This window comes from Leucopleurus acutus (assembly GCF_964270905.1).
Source record: "Leucopleurus acutus genome assembly, chromosome: 4".
Lineage (NCBI taxonomy): Eukaryota > Metazoa > Chordata > Mammalia > Artiodactyla > Delphinidae > Leucopleurus > Leucopleurus acutus.
In genome coordinates this window covers 136,950,392-136,967,034 of record NC_139146.1, presented here as the reverse complement: position 1 = coordinate 136,967,034, position 16,643 = coordinate 136,950,392, and the positions used below count along the sequence as shown (strand labels likewise).

The 16,643-nt window shown below is 43.4% G+C and overlaps 1 protein-coding gene and 1 pseudogene across 2 annotated transcripts in view; one reads left to right on the top strand and one right to left on the bottom strand.

Moving 5' to 3' along the window:
- The window catches only part of MGST2 (microsomal glutathione S-transferase 2), a gene marked incomplete at both ends in the record, with an annotated part of 30,443 nt that overhangs the window by 1,802 nt on the left and 11,998 nt on the right, over positions 1 to 16,643 (top strand). Inside the window, 1 exon segment of the mRNA XM_082838171.1 lies at positions 2,546 to 2,645. Coding sequence (XP_082694297.1) covers positions 2,546 to 2,645 — 100 coding nt within the window.
- On the bottom strand, positions 1,231 to 1,515 carry LOC309960900 (ribosomal biogenesis factor-like; annotated as a pseudogene). Its single transcript has one exon. The product of its transcript is annotated as a ribosomal biogenesis factor-like (transcript).

Genomic DNA, 16,643 nt, shown 5'->3' with positions numbered 1-16,643 from the left:
TTTCACTTATTCGCCTGAATTTTGGAGCTCTAGGTTCTGGCGCCGTTGCCAATAGAAAGATCTAGGAGCACACATCTTTCATCGTTTCCATTTTATCGTGAAAACCAGAAGCCTTGCCCGGTGTGTTCTCTGAGGCTGCGGAGCACGTTAGAAGCAGTGGTAGCAGCAGGGTCCAGGGTAGCCAAGCCCCACTTTTCCCCTCCATAGATAGACCTCCTCTTTGGCTCCAGCTGAGGCCGTGAGCCACTGGCCTCTCCAGCTTTATGCTGCCTTGAAAAGACTTAGTCCAGGGTTGGAAACCATCAGTGCCTAATCCCACACTTATCTTCACTCTACTCTCCCAGACTTCAGTGATATGACTACAGTTTGAACGAGAAAGAGGCCAGTCCACACTTAGATGTTCAGCTGTAGCTTCTAAATCAGGACCAACACTTTATTTGCAGCAGAGGGGAATGAAGGGGAAGGAAAGTAGCCGGCTGTGAGAGGCTTACTCGACCAGGTTCAGTATTTACTGACTTCTTGTTGGAGGGGAGATAGTACCATGATTCAGGAGGAAACACATGGCCCCTAATACTGTCACACAGTGAGAGACTGAAGCTGCAAACTTGGTGTGGAAAAGGAAATTATTTGTAAAACATTAGCAAGTAGGAAATGGATATCAAGGTACTAAAATAAGGGAGACCAGAACAGTGTTGGAGAGAAACTGTGAGAAACTGAAACTGGAAGAAATAATCTGAAGGGAAATAATAGACCCCAGAAGTTAACTACGGGGTAAAACGAGGGAGATAAGGACAGGAGGTGAGAACTATTTACAGAGGAGGAGGTGTGGGTCTGAAAGTGAAAGAGGGTCACAGAACTGATGATCAGAGGCAGGTGATCCCAGGCATTGGGGTTTCATAATCTAATGTATTTTCCATGCAGCAAATGCAGAAGAAAGTCATTATCATTTCATAATAGGGAAGCTGAGTCCTGCAGGGGGCCATCATCCCCAAGTTTTCTTGTGACCGCCCCCCTTCCTGTCCTTCCTCACCTCCAGGCAACTACTGATCTACTTTATGTCACTGTAGATTCACTTGCATTTCTGAGAATTTTATACAAATAAACTTATACAGTAATACTTTTTGGGGGGTCTTGCCTCTTTCATTTAGCATAAATTTTTGTATAAAACATTTAATTTATTGGTCTTTTGGGGGAATTCAATGCATCACCAGTGTATTACAACTGAGCCATTCATCTTGTAGCTTCATCAACATTAACTGGTTCGTTTTCATGACACTGCTGAGGAATCAGCTGTTTCTGCAGAGGTTCAAGAGAAAGGCCTTTTGAGAAGTGTGCACATTCCTTTTGTATATCTACGAAAGCTTTATTCACTCAGTTACCTTTTTCATCATTCACAATGTTTATCTTAAGATTAGTGGTAACTGGTTTTGCTTTATTTTTAACCTTAAAGCTTTTTTGTCTGGCTATGTGGAATACATTCCTGGACTTCTGCCCTCTTAGTTTGTCCTTGGCCATTGTCAGACCTCCGATACCCCTCGTGCAGCTGCTCAAGTTCCAGGTGACACCATCTGCACACACCTCATTCTGCATAATTATTCTGAGATTCATCCATGTTGTTTCATTTATTAATAGTTCATTCCTTTTTACTGTTGAATAGTATCCTGTTGTATGGACAAAGCACAAATTATTTATCCGCTCACTGTTGATAGACATTTGTGTTAGTCGGCGTTCTCCAGAGAAACAGAACCAATAGGATACACACACACACACACACACACACACACATACACACTCTCACATATCTATTTTAAGAAATTGGTTCATATAATAGTTGGGGCTGGTGAGTCTGACATTTGCAGGGTGGATTGCAAGACTGGAAATTCCAACAAGAATTGATGTTGCAGTCTTGGGTCCAAAGGGAGGCAAAAATCTCTTCCTCTTTGGGGGACCTCAGACTTTTTTCTTAAGGCCTTCAACTGATTGGGTGAGGCCCACCCACAATATGGAGGGTCATCTGCTTTACTCAAAGTCTACCGATGGAAATGTTAATCACCTCTAAAAAATACCTTCACAGCAACATCTAGACTGGTGTTTGACCAAACAACTGGGCACCATGGATAGCCTAGTTGACATATAATCTTAACCATCAGGGATTTTTTCCTAATTTGGGGCTATTACAAATAAAGCTGTTGTAAACATTTGTGGACGGGTGTTTTTATGGATGTATGACTTAATTTCTCATGGGAAAATTCTAGTTGTGGAATGACTGAATCATATGGTCAATGTATGTCTAACTAAAAAATTCCTTCCAAATGGTTTTCCAAAGCAGTTGTATCATTTTACATTCCCACCAGCAGTGTGTGAGAACTCCAGTTGATTTTGTATCTTCACTTGTCTGTCTGTCTTTTCTAGTTGGTATGATCTGTCTTTTTAATTTTAGACATTTTAATAGGTATGTAGTGTATCTAACTGTGGTTTAAACTTGCATTTTACTAATGAATAATGATATGCCACATGTTTAATGTTCGTTCCTCTTTACTTGCAGGTTATTTCGCTTTGCAGGCAGGAAAGGCGAGATCAAAATACAAAGTCACACCCCCAGCAGTCTCTGGGTCACCAGAGTTTGAGAGAATATTTCATGCACAGTGAGTAATGCTTTTCCCTTCAAGGGTATGGATCTGCCACATACACACAATTCCTAATTAGGGGAAAGATACGCAGAGAAGATATACCATTATAACAAACCACTCTTCGTGGCCAAGACCCTTCTCATGATCCTTGAGGTTTGAAGTAGGCAGTGCATGGAGTTTCTACCCACCTATATTACAAATTCAGAGGATACATTTACAGAAAAGGCTGGGATCTTAGGGGGGATTGCTATATGTCTCTAAGTGTGGCAGTTTGGTCCAAGAGCCTGGAAGGGGCTCCCTGAGAGTTCAGTAGCCTCATGTTGGAATAGTTATGCTATCAATTTTCTATCTGAAATCTTTACTTCTTCCTCTCCACTTCAAAACAGAGGTAGGTCAGTGTTATCCTCTGCCAATAACCCATTTCCTAAAATCAGAAACCTATAATAATGAGAAAGCTTTCTATTTCATGTGTATTCATAGTTTTTTTTTTTTAACATCTTGTGCTCCTTGCCTTTTCAGATCCACACAGAATGTTCCACTATAAACACCATGAATTTGCCTGATGCAAGATGCTAGGGCTCCCTTTACATTTAATCCCCCAAACCCGGTGCTTTTAAAAACATTGCACATATCACCATTTATACATTGCTTGGTTCTTTTGTTAATAGTTTGGGATTTTTCATGTTTGTTCATGAGTGAGGTTGGACTATAATTTTTCTTTTTTTGTATGGTCCTTGCTCATTTTGATATCAAGATTATGTTAGCCTCACAGAATGAATTAGAGAATTATTTTCTCAGGGTTTTAATAAGATTGGAAGAGTGTGTTCCTTCAAAGTTGTTAGAATTTACCTATAAAATGATCTAGACCAGATGTTTTTCTTGTGAAAAAAAATTAAGCTATGAGATTTGATTTCTTTAATGATTATGGAATTACTCAGTTTTTTTATTATGTCTTGAATTAGTTTGGGTCAGACATGGCCCTTGAGCTGTGAACATTGGTCTCTTGTCCATCTAATTGCTCCACGGAGGATGGCACACACTATTTCCCTAGGCTTGAAAGTGTGATGAATACCACTGGTAGTACAAGAGATAACTTTAAGAGGTGCAGAGGCATGTTTCAACATTTTTTAAAATGTGGTGAGAATGTGTAACTTGAGCTCTACCCTGTTAACAAAATGTTGAGGGTATAATATATTACTGTTGACTAGAGGTACAACGTTGTACAACAGACCTCTAGAGCTTATTCATCTAACTTGGCTGAAACTTTATGCCCAAGGTATGATTTTATTTTATTTTTTTAATTTAAAAAAATGTTTGTTTATTTATTTATTTTGGGTTGCATTTGGTCTTTGTTGCTGTGCGCGGGCTTTCTCTAGTTGTAGAGAGCAGGGGCTACTCTTCTTTGCAGTGTGTGGACTTCTCATTGCAGTGGCTTCTCTTGTTGGTGGAGCACAAGCTCTAGGTGCGAGGGCTTCAGTAGTTGTGGCATGCGGGCTTAGTAGTTGTGGCCTGCGGGCTCTAGAGTGCAGGCTCAGTTGTTGTGGCACATGGGCTTCGCTGCTCTGCAGCATGTGGGATCTTCCTGGGCCAGGTCTCAAACCCGTGCGCCCCTGCATTGGCAGGCGGATTCTTAACCACTGTGCCACCAGGGAAGTCCCCCAAGGTATGATTTTAAATAACATTGGACCACATGATGAGAAAGTCATTTCCACTGTCTTTGAATCTTTGTGTTATATCAAGTGGAAAGTATTGATTTGGTGCTAGTATGTCCCACATCCCCAAATATTTATTTTTATCAGGGTAATACATGTATGTAGTCTGAAAATAAAGTGAGGTTACAAGCCTTATAACAAGAAGTAATTCTCCTTATCCCCAATCCATCCCCAGAGACAGCCATTGGCACTCCTTTTGACTACTACTTTTGGTATTTATTTCCATATTTCTAAATACTATGTGTTCACTGCTATTTATTGATTCACAAATTTTAGACATTATCAATTGACTTCCTTTTATGGCAGAAAAAATTTCATGCTCCTCTGTTTCCTCTTTTCCTCACTTCATCCTTCCAGAAAAGTTATATCACTTTGTTGAGTTAAATCAATGTTTATGTTGTTGTGATTAGGTAAATAATGTTCAAAGCTGAATCAAGTAGTATACTATGGTTACATTTCCTTCTTGTGTAGTTTTTTGCTTTACATGGGGTTAATAATTGCTTCTTTGTTTGTTTGCTTAGTTTCATCTCTGAATCTTCAGCAGAACTGAAAATTTCCTCTCAGTACATTTAAATACATTAAGTAAGCTAGTAATACCACTTGTTTTTTCCTTGGAGTCATTTGTGCTTTAGTCTTCCATATTTCTTCTCCAATCTGGAGGTTGCACTTTAGATCTGTTACGTAGCTGTCATCCCACAACTTCCTGTCATCATCCTAGGAATTTCCCTTATACCCTACTGATTTGGATCACCTGTTTCCTGGATTTCATATTATCCTATGTATTGGTTTTTCTCTCTCGTTTTGGTGGAGCACATCCTCCAGACACTTCCTGAGAAAAGGGGAATGGTAGGTCTTGACACTTCTGAATATGCCTCTGTTTCTCTGTTAAAATCCTTACCCTCAGAATTTCGAAAACATTGTTTTCATTTTTATCTAATTTCCACTGCTATTGTTGAGGTGTTCTGTGCTGTTCTGATGCTTTGTTTAAACCGTAGAAGCTTTAGGGTCTTCCCCTGGTCCCCGGCCTGAGGTGTTAGTGCCGTGCTTGCTCAGAGGCATTTTTCTTCACTGTGCTGAACGCTAGAGGAGTTTTTTTCACAGCCTGAAAACTCATACCCTTTTGTTCTAGAATATTTTAAAATATTGTTTACCCCTAAATTTTGTCTTCTTATTTTTTCTGTTCTTTTATTCTTTTTGAAAATATTTATTTATTTATTTGGCTGCACCGGATCTTAGTTGCAGCACGTGGGATCTTCGTTGTGGCCTGTAGGATCTTTTATTTATTTTATTTTATTTATTTATTTAAAAATATTTATTTATTTGGTTGTGCTGGGTCTTAGTTGCGGCAGGTGGGCTACTTAGTTGCAGCTCGCCAGCTCCTTAGTTGCGGCATTCAGGCTCCTTAGTTGTGGCATTCGAACTCTTAGTTGCAGCATGCATATGGGATCTAGTTCCCTGACCAGGGATCGAACCAGGGCCCGCTGCACTGGGAGTGGGAGTCTTAACAACTGGACCACCAGGGAAGTCCCTCATTCTTTTTTTTTTAAAATAGATTCATTTATTTATTTATTTTTGGCTGTGTTGGATCTTCATTGCTGCGCACGGGCTTTCTCTAGTTGCAGTGAGTGAGGGCTACTGTTCATTGCGGTGCACGGGCTTCTCATTGTGGTGGCTTCTCTTGTTGCGGAGCACAGGCCCTAGACGTGTGGGCTTCAGTAGCTGCAGCATGCAGGCTCAGTAGTTGTGGCACACGGGCTTTGTTGCTCTGTGGCATGTGGGATCTTCCCGGACCAGGGCTCAAACCCGTTTCCCCTGCACTGGCAGGCAGATCCTTAACCACTGAGCCACCAGGGAAGCCCTGTCCCTCATTCTTAAAATATATATTAGTCGTAAGTTGACCTCCTGGATTGATCTTTAGTTTTCTTTCATCTTGAGTTTTTCATCTTCTTGGACTTTTGTTCTTTCAGGGAATTTCTTGAACTTCCAACTTTTTACTGATTTTTTAAAAAATTCAAATATGAATTTAATTCCTAAGAATTAATTTTTATCCTTTGATTGTTCTTTAGTTCTTCTTGTTGCTGCTGCTGTTATATCATTCCTTTCTTGTCTCATAGATGCAGTTTATTCTCTTCTGAGGATTTTAATGATTTTTTAAAAAAAATCTTCCTTTATCATTTCTGTTTCTTCCAAGTTCCTTCTTACTTTACTAGTTTGGCCTTTGCCTTTAATTTTTATTTGTTATTCACCTGTTAAGTGTTTTTTGAGCACCTCTATGTATTAGGCACTGTTGGGAGATAGTAGTGAACAACTCCAACAAAGATCCTTGCCCTCTTGAAGTTTATCTTATAGCCAAGGAAGACAGAAGATACACAATAAGCAGATAATACCATAAGAAAATAAGATATTGTGTAAGAGGGTGGTGTTAAGCTATACAACAAAAACGACAGCATTACATAGGGATGTGGGGGAGGGCTGCTGGGGGGTGAGCTAGAGTGGGTTGCAGTTTAAACAGAGTGGTCAGTGTAGTCCCCACTGTGAAGGTGGCACTTGAACAAAGACTTGAAGCAGGTGAAGGAATTAGCCATGTGGCCATGTAGGGAAGATGCTCTTGAGGTAGAGGAAGTAGCCAATGCAAGGACTTTAAGTGGAAATGTGACTGGTGGGTTAGCAAAGAAGTTAGTGTAGCTGAGAGAGGAAGCTGGCAGAGAGTGGTAGGAGGGAAAGTCAGAAAGGTAATGGATGACCAGACCAGGCAGGGCCTTGAAGGCCATTGTAAGGACTTTGGCTTTTTCTCTAAGTGAAATGGAAAGTCGTTACAGGGTTTTAAGCAGAGGAGTAACATGATCTTGTATTTTAAAAGGATCACTTTGTCTGTTTTGCAGAGAATAGACTGGGCGCATTGGTAGAAGCAGAAAATTCAGTTAGGAAGCTGCTGCAAAAATTCGGGGGAGGGATGATGGCGACTTGAACCAGGAAGAGAGCAGATGACGTATGAGATACGGCAGATTCTGTATATATTTTGAGGGTAGAGCCAATAGGATTTCAACAAATATGGAGTGCGAGAAGAGTCAGGAACCGCTTTCAGATTTTTGGCCTGAGCATCCTGAAGGATGGAATGGTGATTAACTGAGTCAGAGAGGGCTGCAGGAAGAGCAGTTTTGGGGGGAAGACCAGGAGATGGGACTTAACGCTACAGCTAAGGAGAGGCTCTAGACACTGTGCTCTACTAAGCTATTTGGATCGTTTTTTATTGCATCATAAACTGGCTAATACATTGTTGCTTACACATCCAAGCAGAGATAGAGAGTAGACAGTTGGATATACCAGTCTGCATTTTAGGAGGGAGATCTGAACTGGAAATATAAATTCAGGAGTCATTGGCACATGAAAACCATTTAAAGCCAGGACACTGGATGACATCTTTAAGGGCGTGGGTATAGGTCAAAAAGAGGAGAGGACCAAGGACTGAACCTAGAGCCCTCCAGCGTGATAAGGCCAAGAAAACAAGGGTCCAGCAAAGAGATCTGAGCAAAAGAGACCCTAGAGGCTTTACTCAAATGTCAGGTCATTCTTGATTGGCTATCTGTGCAATTTAAGAAAGAGGCACTAGGGAGAGAACTGGGGGCTCTGTGTGCAGAGATGGGGCTTACTGAGAAGGCAACTTCACTGAAGGGTGATGGATCAGGAGGCAGCCTTCTTCTGGGGGGACCCCAGATGATGGCATCTGTAGGTCATCTTTATGGGACCGTTAACTTCCTCTAGGAAAAAACCCCTTAACTCCCCTGTGAGGGAGGAGGGAGTGAAGGGTGAGGGAGGAGGGTGGGTATATTAGGCCTGCCTTCTAGTAGTCTGACAGTGTGGTGGGTGAAGGAAGGAAGCTTCTTCCACTCTGCAGTATGTGAATTCGCACTATGATCAGTACAGAATTTTACCCTCACGCTCCATTGTTCTTGGAGCCCCCAGAGATTCTCTGGTTCAGTTTCTCCAGACAATAATCCTCCCATCTCCTCTGATGGAGGAGTAGGGTGGGGCTCAGAGGTGGAGCAGAGCCAAAGGCCTCCTTCTACAGTCTTTCAACTAGTTCTTCTGTTTCAGCCTTTGGCCTCCAAGGGACCTGGGCCCCAGTTGCTGAGCCTCTTGGGTTCTGGGATAAGGATTGTCTCAGTCTTTTTTTTTATTTGCCATGCCACGTGGCTTGTGGGATATAAGTTCCCCCACAAGGGACTGAACCCGGGCCCTCGCCAGTGACAGTGCGGAGTGCTAGCCACTGTGCTGCCGGGGAATTCCTTGTCTCAGTCTTCACTGCTTCTTCCTCCTACAGGCACGTGGCTTCAGCTTTCCGCACTCTGCCAACTCAGCTATGGTTCCCCTTGTGCTGGTTTTCCTTCAGAAGTTTGCTACCATCTCTCTTCCACTGCTGTGTCTGCTCCCGTTCTCTCTGTTCTTGAAGACTTTCTATCTATTTTTTATTCCTTTACTGGCATTTTAGTGAGGTTTCAGGAGGGAGAAGAAACAAACACGGGTTCAATCTGCCCTGTTTAGCAGGAAGTCCTTGGGATGTGTTCTCGACACCATCTGGACACCCATTTCCCCCCATTCAGCAGAGGAAGGGTCTCATGCTTAGAGTCTCCAGCAATCAATAGCATCTAATAAGAATCTGACAACTTTCTGTTTTCATGGCATTTATTTTTATACTTATCTTTTATTTAGAAAGTTACACTCTTACATCACTACCGCAAGTGGGAACAATTTCATTTTTCCGAATTTGTCTGAGTCAAAAAGAAGTTGATTCATACAAAAATAATAAGAGGTATATGGAGAAGCTAAATTTTTGACAGTAATATATTAATATTTGGAGTTTGGGAGATACCATACTATTCATACAAATGATCACAGGAGGAAATTCTGCATCTTCTCACTTTATCTTTCACGTTCTGAGACTTTGTTGGGGAGTGTTGGATTTCCAGCAGGCTAGATTCTTGGGTCACTTCTGGTTCTATGTTCGTTCACATAGTTTTCACAGATTTGATTTTCTTTCGAGTTACTGCTCTCTCCTTCCTTTTCTGCATCTGGACGCCTCTTGTCCTGGGAATAAAGCTGGACACCATTTCCAAATATTTCTCTTAAGTTGCTGTTTATAAGTATCCAAATCCAATTTCCTTGTTAGATGTGTTTTGTTTGATTACTCATGGCAGAACAGAGAGGGGTTAAAAAATAATAGCCAATATTAGGGTGGGGTGGGGGATTTGGAGCCATAAAATACCTTTAAGGTCACAGTATAGTTGTCCTGGGTTCTCTCTGAAGGGTGGATGGGAATGGTCCTACTCCCTTCTCTGAATTTCTTCTTGGATATTCCAGGGCACTAGCCCAGTTCTTGCCTTAGGTTCGAAGGTTTACGATGAACTTGGCCAGATCAGAGAAGATTCGTGGCTGATGAAGCCATTTCGACTTTATCTGAGGTAGTTAGGGCAGGAGCCCCTGGGATAACCAGTTTATTCCAAAGCCTACTCGGCTACCTATTCTCTTTTTCAGGGAAGGCTCCCTTGGGCTCTGCAAATCCCCAAGAGGGAATGCACTTTCTTTTCTGGCTCTTCTGCACCAAAGCATTGAGTCCCTTCAGCCTCCCTTGAAGATCTTATGGCCTCATGAGTAACAGAAACGCTGCCTCTTCCCCTACTCTTTCTCCTGCTGCTTTGCCCTAAGCGTAGTCAAGAAGCCCGCTGTTATGACTAATTCTTTCTTTGAGCGGAATTTGACATCTCATAGCAACCACTTCAAGATCCCTCTGACCACCCCTGAAGTCCCTGTTTCCTGTCCGAGGGTCGCCTCAAGTTGGATACTTACCTGTCAAGCAGTGAGGATTATTACGGAGCCAGCTTACCCGAGTTACTAGCCCAGGGCCCCTTCTCTAGAGGCCCCATCCACTTCCTCTTCCCTTCCTCCAGGGAGGGCATTAGAGGTGACTCTTTCTAGAGTTTTGCAGTCTTTTGCCAGAATACACTCTTTGAAATTATGAAAATAGCAGCTATAATTTCACAGAGGACCATTTCTTCATGGTATTGCTAAGGTTAGAAAATTCTATCTAGTCTAATTTGAGCACCTTGATCCCTTTAGATTAAAGGCTTTTATAAATTTAAAAAGTAGATCCAAGTAATAAATTGATCTTGTTGTAATTTAAATATATTTCCTCTGATTCTGTCCTCACCGGAAGAGAAGAGTAGCTGCTGATGACCTCACTCTTTTTCATACACTTGAGGACCATTATTAAATGCCTTTCATCTGTTGTATTTTGAGGCTAGGTAGCAGAAATTCAGCTTCTTTTTTCAATCATTAAAAAATTTGGTTGTTCTCTTTAGACTAAAATTTTTCATATTATTTCTAAACTTGGAGCCTAGAAATGTACCTAGTATCCCAACAATGGTTCCATCAGTTCTGGGTGAGGTAGAAGAATTGCCTCTTCCTTCTTTCTTGTATGTACTCTATTTGCTTAATGCTGAATTATTAAGTTCCTGTTCCAGAATTAACCTGCCACAAGGCACAAGTAAACCCAATCATCATGAATCTGAGAACTCTTTAGAAATGTTAGCCTTTTCTTACTCTACTAGAGTTCTTCTTTTTCTTCTTCCTTTTTTTTTTTTTTTTTTGCCATTTACTAACTCCTTATAGTCACTTTGAATCCTGAAATTAAAACTGTTGACCATAATACATGCCTAAAACCTATGGAGAAAAGGAAAATTCACAATAGAGTAATTTTTCAAATATTCTGCAGCACCAGGATTATAGTAATGTGAGTCACCTACTTTTGTAGTAAGTACAAAAATGATAAATAATAGAGAGACAATAAACGCATCTCCATTCTTATTACAAGTGTACCGATCTTAGACATTAGCTGAAATCCCAAGATGTACTTTTTCACTGAGTTATAAAGGACTTGGGTTCTCCAAGATGAGAGAGTGACTAAACGATGAGTCTTCAAACTCCACCCTCCTCTAAAACCCACCTTGTATGAGTCAGCTGGGGCCACTGAAACAAAATGCCATAGACTGGGTGGCTTCCATGACAGATATTTATTTTTCACAGTTTTGGAGGCTGCAAGTCTAAGATCAAGGTTCTGGCTGAGTCTATTTCTGGTGAGAGCTTTCTTCTCTTGCCTTAATGTGTCCTCACATGGCCTTTCCTTGGTGGAGGGGTGGGAGAGGGAGAGAGGGAGAGGGGAGAGAGAGAGAGAGGGAGGGAGAGAGTCAGTCAGTCTGGCAGGTGTCAGAGAGCTCTCTGGTGTTTCTTCTTATAAGGGCACCAATCCTATTGGATCAGGGCTCCACACTTCTGATCTCATGTAACCTTACTCCAAATACAGCCTCACTGAGGGGTTAGGGCTTCAGCATGTAAGTTTTGGAGAGACAAACATTTAGTCCACACCACCACCAAACAGCTTCTGTCACACAAGCTGGGTGATTCTCAGGTAGTCAGGGGACGAGAGGCAGCTAGAATTTGGATGAGCTGCCAGCCTCACTCCCTCATCTCCCCATCCTGTTCCTTATCAGCAGTACCACTGAAGTGCTAGTTAGATTTCATGCCCTCCTGCCATTAGCAGCAGCCTCCCTCCCGTGTCCCAGAGGGTTACTTGACAAGGGACAATTTAGATAGTTACAGGTCTATATAAAAGGATTAGCTCCAGCAACCTCTCATCCCCAAGCCTTTTCTGAGCATATTAACCTGTTGCTCTGACCCTCCAGCCAATGTAATAATCCAAAACACTTCTTAGGGTCAAAAGCCAGCAGACCAAGTCTGGGTCTCTGTTAATAGTGCAGGTAGCTCATGGAGGTGTGCAACCTACTGGTGGTGTTTCAGAACAAGTCACCAAAACAAAAGAAGAAAAAGGAGCAGCAAAAATCTTGAACGAGGGAAACCTCCTTTAAGTTGCCTTGTCTGCTTTTTATTTTTAAAAGTTGTCATACTCTAAGCATGGCATTAGAGGTGTCCTCCGGCTGTCCAGGTTTTCCCCTATGGGAAAAGGTTCAGATTTTCTATGAACATGATTGTCATAAGCAAAGTTTCATGTTGAGTGCTTACGAGAAATCTATCAAATAGCAGAAATATTCAGAAGTGTTTTAAGGCCAAAGATTTCCCAAGTGATGTGTACACATTGAGGGGCACACTAAGGACTCTGCTGTGGGAGTGAGGAAAACATTGGAGCTCCTATTTATATTTACTCTTAAAATATCATCTTTTACTTTCTAGTTTGTGTTTGTTTTATAATGTACATGATACTCTTTCCCAGTCGAATGTATTAACTGTGCTAATGGATGAATCCCATATTCCCAGTGGTTTAATGTAACGGAAGTTTACCGTTTTTCTTGCTCACGTCAAGTCCTACGTGGGTGCTCCTGGTTAGGTGGCCTTTCACACGGTCATTTAGGGACCAAGACTTCTTCCATCTAAGGGTTTTGTCCCCATCCAGGTCCTCAGCATTCTCTCCATGCAACCAGTGCGTGGGGTGAAGGGAGCTTGGCACACCAGCTGCTTGGCCATCTGGCTCAGAAGTGACGTATTTCATTTCACTTACTTTCCATTGGCAAGAAGTAGCCCCACTAAGATCCCAGGAGGCGGGGAAGTGTATCCCTGACTGGGCAGCTACTGCACAGCACCAACTTCACACCACCCCTGTTGTCAGCCAGCCGCCTCTGCTATAGTAGGACGTGCAGATATTTTTTATTGGGGTTGTGCAATTAAAAAAAGTCAGAGACTAGGGTTTAGGCACTGCCAGAACACAATATGATTCTTTCTTTTCCAGTATGGGGTGAGCTTTATAGTACATACACTTAATGACGGAGATAGGGCCCAAGCAGTCCTTAGTTTAGGACTACCTTCACTGCTCCCAGCCTTCGGGTCCAGACAGGGATCTGCAGTGGTCACATGTCCTGAGCCCCCAGGCCCAGGCTCCCTTGGAGTTGGGGACGGACGATGGGGGCTTTCAGTGGCTTTAAATATTCAATCTCCATTGGCTCCACTGGCCCATCTTCTAGGGTGACCAACTCTTGCCAGTTTGCCTGGAACTTTCCCAGTTTTAGCATTCCGATTTCTGTGTCCCAGGAAATCCCTCTGTTCCAGGCAAAGCCCGGATTGTCCTGGTTTAAAACATCAAAGTCCCCCGTTCTGAAAACCTGTTCAGTCCAGGGCAAACCAGGATGGCTGGTCGCCCCACTGTTCTTCCAGTAAAGACTCTTTCTGTTATTACCCCTGGGTGGAACTTGAGGCCCATGGTGACATCTGCCTATAACAAAAGAGAAGCTTCTCCCTTATCTTTTTATGGGAAGCTTAAATATCAAAGAGCACAGGATTATAGTGCAAAGAGGGCTCTCACAAGGGAATGAGTAGACAGACTCATTTTCCCTCAGCGTGGACACGCAGGAAATGGGGCGGTCCAGCGATGGTCAGAACCAACATTACCCTCTGTTCCCACGCAAAGGGAAACTGACACAGCTGCTGCCAGCTGATTTCTGTCCCATTTCTGTCCCGTAGATTTTTCCTGAGGATCTCCTATAATATAATCTGCCTTCATGTCCAAAAAGAGATCATCAATTATTTTCACTTTGGTTTTCCTGGCGAAGTGACTGTAATTAGTCACTGATAGGATTGTGCAGGACACATTTTCAGTGTTTGGTCCCCTTGAGTTAAACAATGTCTGTGGACAGCTCACTGTGAACAAGCTGCTCTGGAGCACATCTGGGCGTGGACCACTTAATGGTGCTGTGGGGTCTGCAGGGACCCGAAAGTGCTGGTGGTGGAAGGACATGGTCACGTGGTGGAGGAGGTGCGGAAGGTCAGACTGAGCAGCCGGAATGGGATTCCAGTTATTTTAAGGCCGAGCAATACCTGGTGTCTTCAGCAGGCAGCAGCAGGGAAGACCGTTAGCAATAGCAGGGCCCCAGGCTGGCTGTCAGAGAATTATTTTCAATCTCTGAAAGGTGATAGTGGGACACATCTTCAGGGCTTAAGGCGGGTCGGTAAACAAGGGACCAGGAGAAAAGTACAACGAGCGCAGCTGGGACAGGAGGTCAGGGTGAGACCAACAGTGACTAACGGCTTATAGGGGACAAAGAGTCTCATTTCTTAGGAGAGGAGGGTGCAGAGATATGGTACTAAACTGCCCACATCCACCAGGCTGTGCCCTCTGGGAGCACAAATGCAGTTACACTCACATCCCTGCCTGAGTCTCCGTGACTTCTAACCGCTCGCCCGGGACCTCGGCACCCCTTTCCTCCATCTTCTCAGTTACTTCCTGGAGCCCCCGGGCACGTGGGCAGGGACAGCTCTGCTGCCTAGCAATTGAAGTGGGGGGCCATGCCACTGCCGTACTCCAGTCCTCCGGTCCTGTGAGTTCGGGATCCCTCCCCAGGTCCTGGGGTCTTCCGTGACTGCTCTCCGGCTGCTCTTTGGTCTGTGGCAGAGGGAGGTGAGGGCTGTGGCTCTTTGCAGCTGTTTGGCACTTCCGTCTGAGGCATAGCACTGCAGGCATCTGGAGTTTCACCAGTCCTTTCATGAAGACCGTCCTTCAGCTTTCAGCCTGGTCTCCACTCAGGTGTGAAACCCGTACCCTGGCTTGGGCAGGGGTGGGAAAGACCCCAGAACATCCCTCCGTTTTCCTCATTTCCTCTTTCCTCACTCTTGCTTGCCCAGAGGCCTTCTTCCTCTTGCAAATAAGAGACACAAAAGCGCACCTGCATCTCAGTGTGTGTGGACAGATGCCCACAGGGGCCACAGACCCGAGGTTCTGCCTCTGCAGCTCAGTTTGGGCTTGGCTGGGATGCTTTTATATAGTATCATCTGCCCCACATGCCTAGCCAAGGCTGCTAGTACAGTGGGGAGAAAAAACCTTCTAAATAGTTAGTCTTTATGAAGAATAATATGGACTGGTTTTGAGGGTGAGTTTTAAAAAATTTTGTATTTATTTCTTTTGGCTGCGTTGGGTCTTTGTTGCTGCGTGTGGGCTTTCTCTAGTTACAGCGGGAGGGGGCTGCTCTTCGTTGAGGTGCAGTGGCTTCTCTTGTTGTGGAGCACAGGCTCTAGGCACGTGGGCTTCAGTAGTTGCAGCATGTGGGCTCAGTTGTTGCAGCATGTGGGCTCAGTTGTTGCGGCACGGGCTCTAGGGCGCACAGGCTTTGGTAGTTTTGGCCCGCGGGCTCAATAGTTGTGGCTCGTGGGCTGTGGAGCGCAGGCTCAGTACAGTTGTGGCGTATGGGCTTAGTTGCTCTCTGGCATGTGGGATCCTCCTGGACCAGGGACCGTGTCCCCTGCATTGGCAGGCGGATTCCCAACCACTGCGCCACCAGGGAAGTCCGAGGGTGATTTTTTATTTTTATTTTTTTTAAAAATCTCATCATGGATAATTTTGTGTCGTGCTGTGGAAGAACTTACCCCTTAAATTTTGGGATAATTTAAGGTGTTTTACAAGACTAGATAGAAGATGGGACAATTGTGTTTTGTTTCCAAAAAGGATAAAACTCATAGAAGAAGACAAAGGGGATAATATCCTTGACATTGGGTGTGGAAAACAGAGCAACCTTCTGCTCCTGTTCTCTTTTACTTCATGGAAAACAGGTCCATGGATTTAGCCGAGGAAAAGGAAATGTTTTTTAACATAGCTGTAATTATTCTGACTGTTCGCATTTGTAAAGTATCTTTTCACTTAAGCTACCATAGGAACTCACAAACTTTAAAAGACGTTGGTAAAAAGGCAACCATCAGAAGCAAAATAATGCCAAGGACAGGAAACGGCAGAAAGACAACGCTCAGTTATTTCCCTAAGAATGAGAAAGTTGTGGCTATGGTTTGTGAGGTATCAGTGTCAGGCCCTGGACAAGATATTCCTTAGGTCATTCCAGTGGCCTTTCAGGCCTTAAAGGCAACAGTAAAAAAAAAATGAAGAGGAAAGCATTTGGCATTCGTATTCTGCATTTCTGGTGTGCCAGGGGCCTGATGGTCGCTCTTCTGGCTCTTAGAGAGCTGAGTGGGTGACATTACCATTGTCATTGCCGGCTCAGGGTTAGAAAGGTCCACCCGTGCTTCTGACTCTGCACCAGCTGTGGTCTATATATGAGCGCTGAGTTATGCAGTTAGTTATGAAGCTTCCTTACCCAGCTTTAAGAGATGGCTGAATGATTAGCAGGGAGTTTTTTCTAATGTAGTTGAGTCAGAAACTAATAAGGTTGAGTTAACCCATCCACAATTTCCTGTAGATTTATGGAGAGTGAGGAAAGAATTATGCTTTGTAATTAGGCTTTCTTCTCCTTTTTTTGAG